This window comes from Papilio xuthus, unplaced genomic scaffold (assembly GCF_000836235.2).
Source record: "Papilio xuthus unplaced genomic scaffold, Pxut_1.1 DF826961.1, whole genome shotgun sequence".
Taxonomy (NCBI): domain Eukaryota; kingdom Metazoa; phylum Arthropoda; class Insecta; order Lepidoptera; family Papilionidae; genus Papilio; species Papilio xuthus.
This window is the reverse complement of record NW_013531688.1, coordinates 4484463-4496469: the sequence shown is the minus strand read 5'-3', so window position 1 is coordinate 4496469 and position 12007 is coordinate 4484463. Positions and strand designations below refer to the sequence as shown.

Sequence of the window (12007 nt, the reverse complement as noted above, 5' to 3'; positions counted from 1 at the left end):
TTAGTAAAAGTAAAACTCAGAAGTAAGATTTAAAGGTACAAGGAGCTGATCATTTTACGACAATGATCTAGGAGACTTTTAGGATGGGACTGCAAGGGAAAATTATTGTGTTGTGTCAGCGACAGTATCAGGCGTAAAATGACTTCATTAAAACCATTTAAACTTGTACTGTACTGTATTAAATATAAGTTTTGGAATAATAGTAAGATCATTGAGTAATCACTTTTGACATTGTCAAGTGGCATCCATTAAGTTACGTGTTAAAAAGTTTTAAGTTAAGAATTACTTAACATTTCATACATGTCTTTGCAAGTTAACAAGTATTTTCCATTATATCAGAGTGGATACAACATTTTCCTTCTTTGCTATTTAAGATACTCATTATGTGGTAATTACGTGACCAATAAAGATAATTAGAATTTTTTTTTTTTTACGTTTTATAAGCCAGCGCTTGACCACGATCCCACCTGGTGAAGTGGAGACTTGGTCGAAAGATGGTACGCGCTAGCTTAGTAAGTGCCTATTCACTCTACTCATTACTCTTATCATTTGCTATACATTCATTACTGTATCTAGACTTTCAATGCTAAGTTAATTCTAAGCTATCGATTTATGTTACGCTTATATTTCATCGAAGACACAATGAACTTTCTCGCAAATCGTACTAGGCCCCCAGAACTGAATCTATCTATTATATATATCTATACTTGTACTAATATTAAAAATGCGAACGTTTGATTGGATGTTTGTTTATGGTATCTCCAAAACAGCGACGTGGATCTCGCTAAAATTATAGAACATACATAATTAAGTTTTTTTAATTAAACGCTAGTCATTTTATAAACTCACTTAGTTAATATTAAAATTCCCGTTCGCCTACGTTGTTAAGCAGCTGGTTATCGTCTAACTCCGTCAGTAGGCGCCACTCTTCCCTTCATAATATCCTTTGGATGCGCTCAAGTTCGCGCCGGCCATTGGCCTTATTCCACGTGCCCACATACGTCCCGTTCTTTGACTTCAATTTAATTGTTTGAGACCCATATCTTTGTTGTAGTTAAAATAATGCATCAACATTTTATAAGTTCAATTCATTTTATACTTTAAGCATTTGTTATTTAGGTACGTATTAATTACTATTTTTAACTGTAAACTGTCGCTAAATCAAATTAGTCATCAATCATGATTTTTTTTTATTTACCTAATATATTCTTTTATCCTGACTATACCCTTTAACATAAATGTAAACTAAATGATTAAAAAATGTTCTGCTTATTTTATGGTTGTTCTGCATGACAGTTCTGGGGTAGGCGGGGCCCACCTGGTCGGTCACGCGGCCGCCACGTGCGCGTAGTACGCAACACAGAGTTGTGCTTGGGACAGACCTTTCTATCACTCTGTATTTATTCATTTCCAATACACAGAGACCTTAATTCATAGTATCGATGCTATAACAAGACGCTTCGTTGTAATAAATTGACCTTCGTTAAGCAAGATATTATATTAAGACGTAATGTGTGATGATAAAAACTTTCATAATAATACGTAAATCATTTCTCAAGCAATAAAATAATTACTGCACTCAAAAATCTGCTCTGGAGAAATTTAAATAAAATTTTTACAATTAATAAATGCTCTGACACTGTCTGTGAAATAAGTCTTGCGCATGCGCAATACTTGTACTACGTCACATTGTAAACTGACGTTAGATGAAATCTAAGCCGTTTTATATAAGGAAAAAATTTGAACATAATAAGAACACGTCCATATCTTTGTTTTCCAAAGTCATGGTCATTACGAAAAAACAAGTTGGCTTTATAATTTTGTTGATCGTCGCAATTGACCGCGTGCGCAGCAAAAACATATTCTCATGACGTAGATGAATTTAACGAATCGCCGTTGAGTTGTTTTGTTCGAAGATAGGCAGATATAAGAAATTTCCTACATTAAAGTAAACAAAAAGAAATCCAATTTATAGCTTATACTAGTTGTCGCCAGCAACTCCGTCCGCGCGGGATTAAAATTATATGTTGGACGATTCTCAGACCTACTCAATATGCTCACAAAATTTCATGAGAATCGGTCAAGCCGTTTCGGAGGAGTATGGGAACGAAAATGGTGACACGAGAATTTTATATATAAGATTAATAATAATACAATTCTATTTATTTGTGGTTGTTTATTTACAAAGAAAATATTCCGTACTCCTAGTAGGACCAAAATAAACCGTAAAGATAAATTCTCCAAATCAAGCGACAAATTGCACCGGTTTTGAGGAAAACAACACGGTCCGAAGTGCGAACAGATAGCTTCGCAGGCCCGAGAGGAAAATACATCGTGCGATAAACGCTTTGGTACCAAATTAAATATTTTTGTTGTACCTAATACTAGTGGACGGCACTAGTAATACTTTAACGATGTAATAATGACATTCTTATGTTATTCAAAACACGACGACATGGAGTCTAATGATGTCTTTTTTAAAGTAAAGATTGGAAGTCCTAACTATTATATGCTGGGTATGATTTCAAATAATAAGAACTTTGCCCGTCAAAACCTACGTAGTTCCTTTGTTTTATTAAAGATAGCTTTTTCCCGTGACTCGGTCTGTACAAAATTTAATAAAAAAAACTTAGTAGGCTGTGTATTCTTCCAGATTAATAACAGACGTCCATCGATCTAAAATTGCGCATTTATAATATTACTGAGATATGATTTGAAAAAGGAACTGTTTTTATTTTTTATTTCATTTCGAGCAGTTTTCAATTATTCTGTTTATACAATATAGGCAATGTAGTCGAGTCCACTTAGATAACAACACTGGCGATGGCTATAGGTGGGTATGGCCACGTGCGGATAACGGCTATTCTTATCTGTCTGACGTATTTCATACATCATACACAGGCTTGAATATTTATAATATTGTATTTTAAAATAAATATTTTAATGAATATAATTTACGTTTATTACAAAATGGATATGTTTGGCCAAATATTCTAAATTTTATTCACCATCAGCTCACTATACGTCCCCATCGAGGAGTTAAGGGTGATTAGGTTATAGTCAACCACGCTGGCCAAGTGCGGGTTGGTGGACTTCACTCATATCTTTGAAATTCCTTTCAGATATGTGCAGGTTGCATCGCGATGTTTTCCCTTACCGTAAGAACGTCGGATAAATGTACATATGTAAATCGGAAATCGAAAACACATTGGTAGATGGCGGAATTCCAACTCAGTACCTACAAATTACAAGTCAAGTGCTTGACCCCTGAGCCACCGACGCTCTATTAAGTTTCTATTTTATTACGTTTGAATATTAAGCATCTGTTAGAAATAAAGCAATTATAAAATTTCGACATAATATTTGAACTTTTATTGTACATTTTTTTGTATAAATTTGATTTTAAAACATTTGTGTTTTCGTACATACGTGAAGTGCGTTTCCATTACAGCGCCTACCTCAAGCGTTCGACGTCACGACAACATATAGAGATGATCTCATAGATAACTCTTGGAGACCGCGTGTCCATTGTTACAGCATTGTGCCCGCCAGAATGTATTGTGTCACATCGTAAATCATACAGAAAATATATGTAGCTCTGATTACGTACACTGATGTTTACTACTTGAAATATAGTTGTATGTTTTTATTTATATCAAAGACTTTAGGATATATTCTTTCTGTTGCACACAGTCGTATTAACCCTTAATGTGGCAAGATTTTTTTTAAAAAGCAAAAAACAAATTAAAAAAAACAAAGTTAAAAATTATTTTATAGTGATCGTATATTTTTATAAAGTTGTATGTATGGTATATACAAAATAAACATAATGGTTAAGGCTACTTAAACAGTCCCTTAGTGTGGATTTCTTATAATAAATCTATACTAAAATGATTCTATGCCGAGGCTACCTTAATTAGTCTAAATACGAAAGTCAACGACTTATAACAGCTTATTTGTGATTTTTTTTATAGAAAATACATTGTCTTACCTTTAGCGTTGTATTTAGATTTAGTATCAATACTTTTATAGATTAATATCGTTCTTAAACAGTTCAATCCACATTATAATTCAAAGAATAGAAGCACCGTCCCGTTCAATATGTGCGGCCATCGCTATACTCTGGTCACGTAATAGAATACTGAACATCATACATTCTAATTACTACAAAAAATCTTATTCCAAACCTATTAAAGTTCTATATCAAACAAAATTTATTTTACTACCGGCAATCATTAATTGGTTTTAATAATATGAAAGTTAATTTAGAAAAATGTAATCCTCTCTTTGAAACAAATGCAAGAGATACTCTAAAGTAATGATTCTATTTACTTTTAAGAAATTTCGAAATATTCAGTTGCATTTCACCACTGTTGGTCCCCATTAATTAAAGATAATCATAAGGAATGCGTTAATAAATAAGGTTTAGTTAATTGCTAGGTAAGCACCGTGACCAATTAGTGTGTGCGGTGCGGGCAAGCGTCGGTTTGAGACGAATTTCATTTAAGCAATTGTGGTAATTGACCGGCCGGCTTCCGGCGCGCTTTGTCCCACAATGAGCGTAGGAATATGATTGAGCCGGTAATTGCGGCCGGCAAAATCAATCCTTGTCCTGCAATGCATGTGGGAAGCATCAGTATGCACCGATGTTAGTCTGAGTTTGCATTAACGTAACATGCTGTAATGGGTTGTAAGTATGCAGGATAATTAGTTGTAGCAAATTAACTAAACATTTTTTTAATATCTGTTGGTATCGTTATGGTAAGAAGTAATTTAGTTTCTATTTAATTACTCAATGGAATCGCACCTTTCAATTCAACTAAGATTGCAGCTTCGTCGCGTTTCATATAAGGGTTCGTACGTAATATAATTGATGGCTATTAACGTGGTATGCCTCTTGGCCACAATTACACTCTCATTATGGGCCTAGAAGCGTTCAACTGAGAAAAAGCTATATTGGTACTAGTTAAATGTTATATAATAAATGAGTCTCATATATTTTAAGTTATGACAGAATTGAAGAAATTTTTAATAGTCGCTGCCATGTATGGTCGCATTGCAAGGAGCTTCGCCTACATGCGGCGTGCCGCTACGACCTTGCCGCAAGGTCCAGCCGAGCCTCCCGCCCACCGCGCTGCCAAAGGTGCCGTCTGACACCATTTTATCTTTGGGTTATGTAACCAAAAAGGACCAAAATTTACATTTATTACAAAATCAACGTCAACTACTTCGCATCTCACTAGTTGTACGTTTCTTGAAATGCGGAAACTCGCGGGCGTTGAGGCCTCAACGCTGACTGATAAGGCGCCCGGGCGATCGCAGGTTTGTTTCGGGCGTCGGTTTATCTAAGATAACCTGTGGCGTACGATGCAAAATGATGCGAAATATTTCCGGAGTTAGAGGAGCGTTCTATAAATATATGATTCGACGTCGCTCGTGGGCGAACGTTTCGGGCGGCGAGCGGCACGAGGCGAGGCGCGGCAGTAGCGCGCGATCCGTCGCGGCCGGCCGCCGTACGCGCGCGCAACGAACGAACGAACCGCACTCCGCGAAATATCGCGACGATCCCGACCCTACGCAACGCAACGCAAACCCTAATCAACTCTGAATATCGATATCCATTGCGATCAAACGACCATCGAAACTCTAGCGCAGCGCCGGATCGATTCACACCGCGCATCGAAACTTTGCGAGGGCGGCTTATAACGAACAAATCGACTAACTCGAACCGCACGAAGGTGTCGCGTCGCAAAAAGCGCAACACAATAGAGTAAGCGTCTAATTATAAACGTGTCCGTGCGAGCCGACTCCGGGATGCAGAACATCGACCCGCTGGAGTTCGCCAACATCCTGGCCACCGAGCTCTGGTGCCAGCAGGTACGACCCCCGCCGCGCGGCACTACGAGCACCCCTGTGCTACATACTACAACACTACTCGCAATTCCCGTCAAAACTATTCGTACTACCCACAAAAACTAATAACATTCGCAAGCAAAACCCGTAACGTGAGGTAAACTAAAATAGTGCATCAAGGATTGAGACTGTAATAAGGAAGACTGAATTACGTATATAAGTACTTCAGACTGTGGTGTTTATTTGATGCCAATTACCCAATTCTCTCATTAGTAACAATTGTAGAAATAGGCCATGTCACTGTTGTGAGTTGTAACACCTGTTCTCTTGAATTGAAATTTACTTATGCATAATGAAAATGCGTTGAATATTGAGTGTCAAAACATTGGAAATAATTTTCCTATTACGAGCAATATATGCCCAAATGTTGAGCTATATTCTTATATTTATCCAAATTACTATACGTCTTAAAAAATAATAAAAGTAGGTAGAAAAAACTACAGCCATTTGGAAATATTTATTTAAATCTTATTCTACGCATAGGCTAATCTATAAAACACGTGTTTTCTCAGAGATTCACAGCATCCTCTTTGCTTAATTTATTTCAATTGGCATTAGAAATGACGCAGTCATCAAATTACTATTTTCTACCAACGTAGTATACCTACTCGTAATTCAATTCAAGATCTAGATTCGAAATATTTTTAAAATACTGAGGCCCTAACACGAATGTTTGCGACACGCGCTTTTGTAACGTCATCGAAAAAATATGTCAAAATTTGTGTGAGATTTGTTGGTGTAACGCTGACGTTAATAAAACTTTCTAACAAATATTCGTACTAGGACCTTTACGGGTACTTAACAAAAGGTTTAAAAGATCATTACATCGATTGCCCCCCTTTTAAGTAAGGGGAAGTAGAACTTATCTTTACAAGTATAGTAGGTGTTAGTGGCTACTTGTTTGTTTTATCTATTTAAAATGAGACGAGTTGAAAGGTTTATTTGAAAGCTTTTAACATTATTACGTCGCTGGCTGTCGACTGTCTTGTGTTGAGATAACCGTGCCCAGAACCGTGATGTATGGTTATATTTCTTACGTTCCCTTCACTGTAAACATCATTTGTTTTGAAGTTTTAAATATTTTTAATCCTATATTATTACTATCCATATTTATGACACACATTAACGTTCTTAATTTCCTTAACTAAACTAAATATTTTCATTCTTTATGTGAATAGAAATATGTTTGAAAATATACTATATGTATTCTTAAATAGTACTTAATTTCTGATGAATGTCTAAGTTAACAAAATAAAAAATCTTGATTGAGAAATACACTGTTAAAAGTTGAATTCATCTTATAGGTTACCTCTTATTGACAGTCGTGAAGATGCGAAAAATTATTAATATAAAATTGGCGTGTTGTTATTGTTGTTTGTATATAAATAATACGCTGATAAAACTCGAATGGTATGTGGAAGCAAATTAAACAAGATAACAAGTAAACAATGTTGTGCAATACTCTCACATCAAATATAACACGTTATAAGCATATTGTCATTCAAATACATTTATTTTAGCACCAAACAAACATATTAAGTTCTCATTAGGATTACAAATATCTTATAATTTTAAATACCTCATATTCAATTGCTAATAGTTGATATTGTTAATTCCAGTTGGCGAATCTCGAGGGCCTCCAATCGGGGGTCCCGACCCGCACGACGGCGACCATCACGCCCACCCAGCTGCGCAACTTCGAGCAGACATACATCGAGCTGACAAACTTCCGCGGCGATCAGGCCAACCACGCCGGCTTCGTGCCACCATCCGTCACGCACGCCAACAATTACGGTCAGTATGACTATGACAAGAGGATGAAAAATGATAATTTACTTAGGATTAATAGCATCCATATCCATAACTTAATCTGGTAAGGTGGTGGCCATTACATTTGATTCCATGTTTTTTATGGTATGTAATAGCGTGATACTTTTGCAACGGTTTATTTGTTAAGTATGGTTCAAGCTTTTACACCTATAATGTTTCTAAAATACTTTTATATGATGTGTAATATTTTATTAAAAAAGAATGTTTGTGCATTGCAGGCATCCTGAATACGGCGGGGTACTGTGAGTCGGGCCCGACGACCGCGCTGCACGTGTCGCCGGGCCCGCTCTCCGCCAGCGACGGCAGCAGCAGCCCCGGCCTGCCCGCACCCAAGCGCCGCAATATGGGCGGCCGCCGGCCCACCAAGACGCCGCAGGACCTCTCGCCCGAGGAGGAGGAGCGTCGCAAGATCCGCCGCGAGCGCAACAAAATGGCCGCCGCGCGCTGCCGCAAGCGCCGCCTCGACCACACCAACGAGCTGCAGGAGGAGACCGAGAAGCTGGAGGAGAAGAAGAGCATGCTGCAAGACGAGCTGCGCAAGTTGAACGACGACCGCGAGCATCTGCAGGCGCTGCTACAGAACCACCTGCAGTCGTGCAGGCTCGGCAAGCGCGCCCCCAGCCCGCCCGACGTCAAGCCCTTCCAGGACCCCTACGCGTACCCCGAGGCCCCCGAGGACGGCGTGCGCGTCAAGGTCGAGGTCATGGACCCCACCGTGGATCCGGTCCTTGGACTGGATAACGATATCTTCACATCTCCGATGGCGGATAAAAAGTGAGTTGATTTCGCATAGTTAAAATTAACTTAAGTTAGTCATTTCAGGGTCTTGAGTTAGATACCAAAGGTTAATATGTTTTCCAATCTAGTTACTATAAGAATTTAAATGAATGTAGTAATGTAATGTTGTGTTTGTCGCAGGATAATGCTATCGGCGGCGAACCCCGCGGTGGTGACGAGCGGGTCGGGCGGCGCGCTGGACACGCCCCCCGTGCGCCCCTCGCGCCCCAACTTCCTGCACGTGCCCGTCACACTCACGCCCGCACAGGTACGTACATCACAAAATGATAATCGAAAATGTAACACATTAGCATTTGTAAGAATTCAAATTCATCAAATAATACAAGGAATGTGAAAAAGAAGAGGTCATTTTCCATAATTTTTTTACAAGAATCAAAATATATAAAGACCTGTTTAAGTAAAAAAAATTAAGTTAATATTTCTACTTAATTACTTATGATATTCGTTATTCTTCCAGATACATAACAGCAAAGTGGGCAACAACAAGATCCCCGGCATCGAGATCAGCACGCCCAGCAACGGTATCCCGTTCAACTTCGACAGCCTGATGGAGGGGGGCACTGGACTCACGCCAGTGCACCCACACCCGCACCCGTGCGCCCAGCAGCAGCGCGCCGCGCCAGACCTCGCCTCGCCCGACCACGGCAGCCTCGTCAGCCTCTGAGCGGCACCTTCGACCCTACTGCACATATACATAACGACCACAATCCCTTGCAATCAACTGCGACCGCGGTACAACTACCAATCTACTTCTAGAGGCCGAGTTATTGATCACAGCTGTTGTGATTTTTTTCATATATTGAAATGATTTTATTGGTATTTAAGCAATATCTTTGTAATGACATAAGTCAATTATTTTTAAATTTAGAATACATTTTTTTTAAATCAGGAATCGTCTTATGAAAAAAATATCATTTATTTTGTATTTTATTGTAGTTTTAATGCTGTATTTTATTGGTCGATGATGTGAAGTAGACGGATCTTCGGGATGTGGTTATAAATAGCTTTTATATGCAACGTATAACGAGCGTGCCTTAGTGTGCCCTACGTGTGACGTAACGGCCGGCGCACATCGAACTTAGTTCGCGTAATGAGTTCTCATATTTCTATACTCTTCTTTATTTCATATCCTAAGACCATGTTCATATTAAATAGACTATCGGCTAAGGATCATTTTTAATCTGTGACAACGCTGTGTTAGTATATTTAGTGTGAACACTACCTTATTGTGGATCGCGCTACTGTGACACTTGTTGTCTCTGTTTTTTCAAAGCGAATGAAAGAGATGACGATATGTCAATGTGTCAATCCACAGTAACAATCTTTCTGGTGTGCATACACGGAGATGGCTCGAGCCAGAGGGACTCGTGTGACGTCATCGTAGTGGGCGTGGCGTGTATGACGTCATCTCTCAAGACGGTTGTTAATATTGGTAGCATTTTTAATTTAAAAATGTAACAAATTGATTTTTACAAGGTTTTTTCATCGATTGATATGTTCTTGTCGCTTTCTTCGTGTATGCCTTACTTCTAAACTGTTTTCCTGAATATATTTTCTTACTGTTCTATGTTTCAATGTCTTGAAACAATTAGCATCTCATTACGGAACTCCCGTAGTTAAGTAACTTGCTCACTATGTGCTTTTTGTATTTATATTTAATATATAAATTAGCCTTATGTAATAACGGACGTAAATCTGTCAGTCCACAAGTCAATTGATGAGCTCTTTTATATTTCTATACGAAAAAAAAGCAAAATATTTTTTATACAATAGAAATTTATAACAGAAGCAGAAATATTTGTGATGGAAAAAATAAAACCGAGTTTTATTTTTGATGCATTAATTTCGAGTTGTGCTTAATCTAGCTAGGCTAGACTAGGGAATATTTATAAGTCGTGTAAAAGATCTCTTTTACAGAAAAAAAACTACATTTCTGTCAAACGGCACAAATTTGTTTAATGTACTCACACTCTTAGAATCTTGTCATAATAAACTTGGTGCCATTAATCTACTTTCTGGAATACAAATAAAAAAAAATGAACGGCAATATTTCGAAATTTGAAAATGGAATTCGGCTCTATAGCGCATTGTCTCTGTCACACTAACAGTGTGCGAAAGAGACAACACTATATGACTTGTAAAAATCTTTTCAAATTTGGAAGTGATATGTCGTTGATTGTTTAAAGAACTAAAAGCAATATTACTTAATGAATTTGAATATATTGAATGTAAGTTAGCTCAATGTCGATGTAGTGTTACCGTTCCATTGGTTTAGGTTCTGGTAGTGTATCAAATGTTAATTGTAAGTAATATGTGATACGTCCAGTGATTCGCTCACCTGTGTAAGAGAGGGACAGCGATATTATTGTTTGACTCATGCCGTTCATTACTCATTTTAATGTACTTTTTATATGAAAACATAATCTAATAATTTATCTACGCATGATTTATGTCATTTTATTGTTATTTTAAAAATGACTTTTTTCTTTTATTTTTTTAATTATCTGTCCTTCGTCTCTATGGTCTTATTTTTTTTTATTCGTATGGCATGAGTCGTTTAGTTCGTACCAATAATATATTCTGGAATTAAACAATATCTAGGATAAGGCAATAACTAGTTTGTAAGGCACTTAACAATTTTTTTTATAATAATACGCATAACTTAGACCAAATTATTACTCTATGTGCTTTATTGTAGTTTTAATTTAAAATCTAAGCCAAAAATTGATTTTATGTCGTTATATTAGTTAGGTTTAGCCGCCATTACGTTGAAGTATTATTGGGTGAGACGTCGAGAAAAGTATTTATTTAGTAAATAGTATATATCACTGATGAACGAAGCCGCGGGACTTTGCTAGTATGTAACGATCATCACAGCTGCCTACATTCATATATTACGCATAATATGAACATTCTAGATTTTAAGAAATGAGGTAATTTTTTCTAGAAAGTTTTATCTTAAAGCATTGTGATTAGACTAATTTTGTATTTTTCCATGAAAATTAGCAAAGCAATATATTTGATAGAATTATTGGATAATCAAAACTGATTGTAGTCAAATTATTATATGTAAATCAGAAAATATAAATTTGTTAACGTACACCGGAACTTTGTGTTTTTATTTTGACATCCGACCACATATAACAGTTTTACTTCTTACTATAATAACATTATAAATGAATGCGAATGTTTAGATGGATGGATGGATAGCGTTTGTTTGAAGAGGTATCTCTAGAACGGCTGCATGGATCTCTTTAATATTTGGCATAGATGTAGAACAGTCTGGAATATATAAGCTACTTAGTTTTTTTTAAGTCCGCGCGGACGAAGTCGCGGGCGAAAGCTAGTATAATAAAATCATAATCAACAAACATGAAATTATAAATACATAGTAGATTTGGGTAAATCAGTTATGTAATAAAAATCCACATTTCTGTTTAATTTTTTATAACGATCTTATTTTTAA

The 12007-nt window shown here is 37.0% G+C and overlaps 1 protein-coding gene across 3 annotated transcripts in view; it reads left to right on the top strand.

Moving 5' to 3' along the window:
* The window catches only part of kay (transcription factor kayak), a 36575-nt gene extending 25997 nt beyond the window's left edge, over window positions 1–10578 (top strand). For 2 of the 3 annotated variants that reach the window (XM_013315368.1, XM_013315369.1), the window contains exons 2-5: window positions 7533–7707; window positions 7962–8517; window positions 8662–8788; window positions 8999–10578. In XM_013315368.1, coding sequence (XP_013170822.1) covers window positions 7533–7707; window positions 7962–8517; window positions 8662–8788; window positions 8999–9205 — 1065 coding nt within the window. In that variant the 3' untranslated portion in view covers window positions 9206–10578. Of the gene's footprint in view, window positions 1–5465; window positions 5878–7532; window positions 7708–7961; window positions 8518–8661; window positions 8789–8998 lie in introns of those variants that run through there. The other variant, XM_013315370.1, reaches the window with a different exon arrangement.
* The last annotated feature ends 1429 nt before the right edge of the window (window positions 10579–12007 follow it).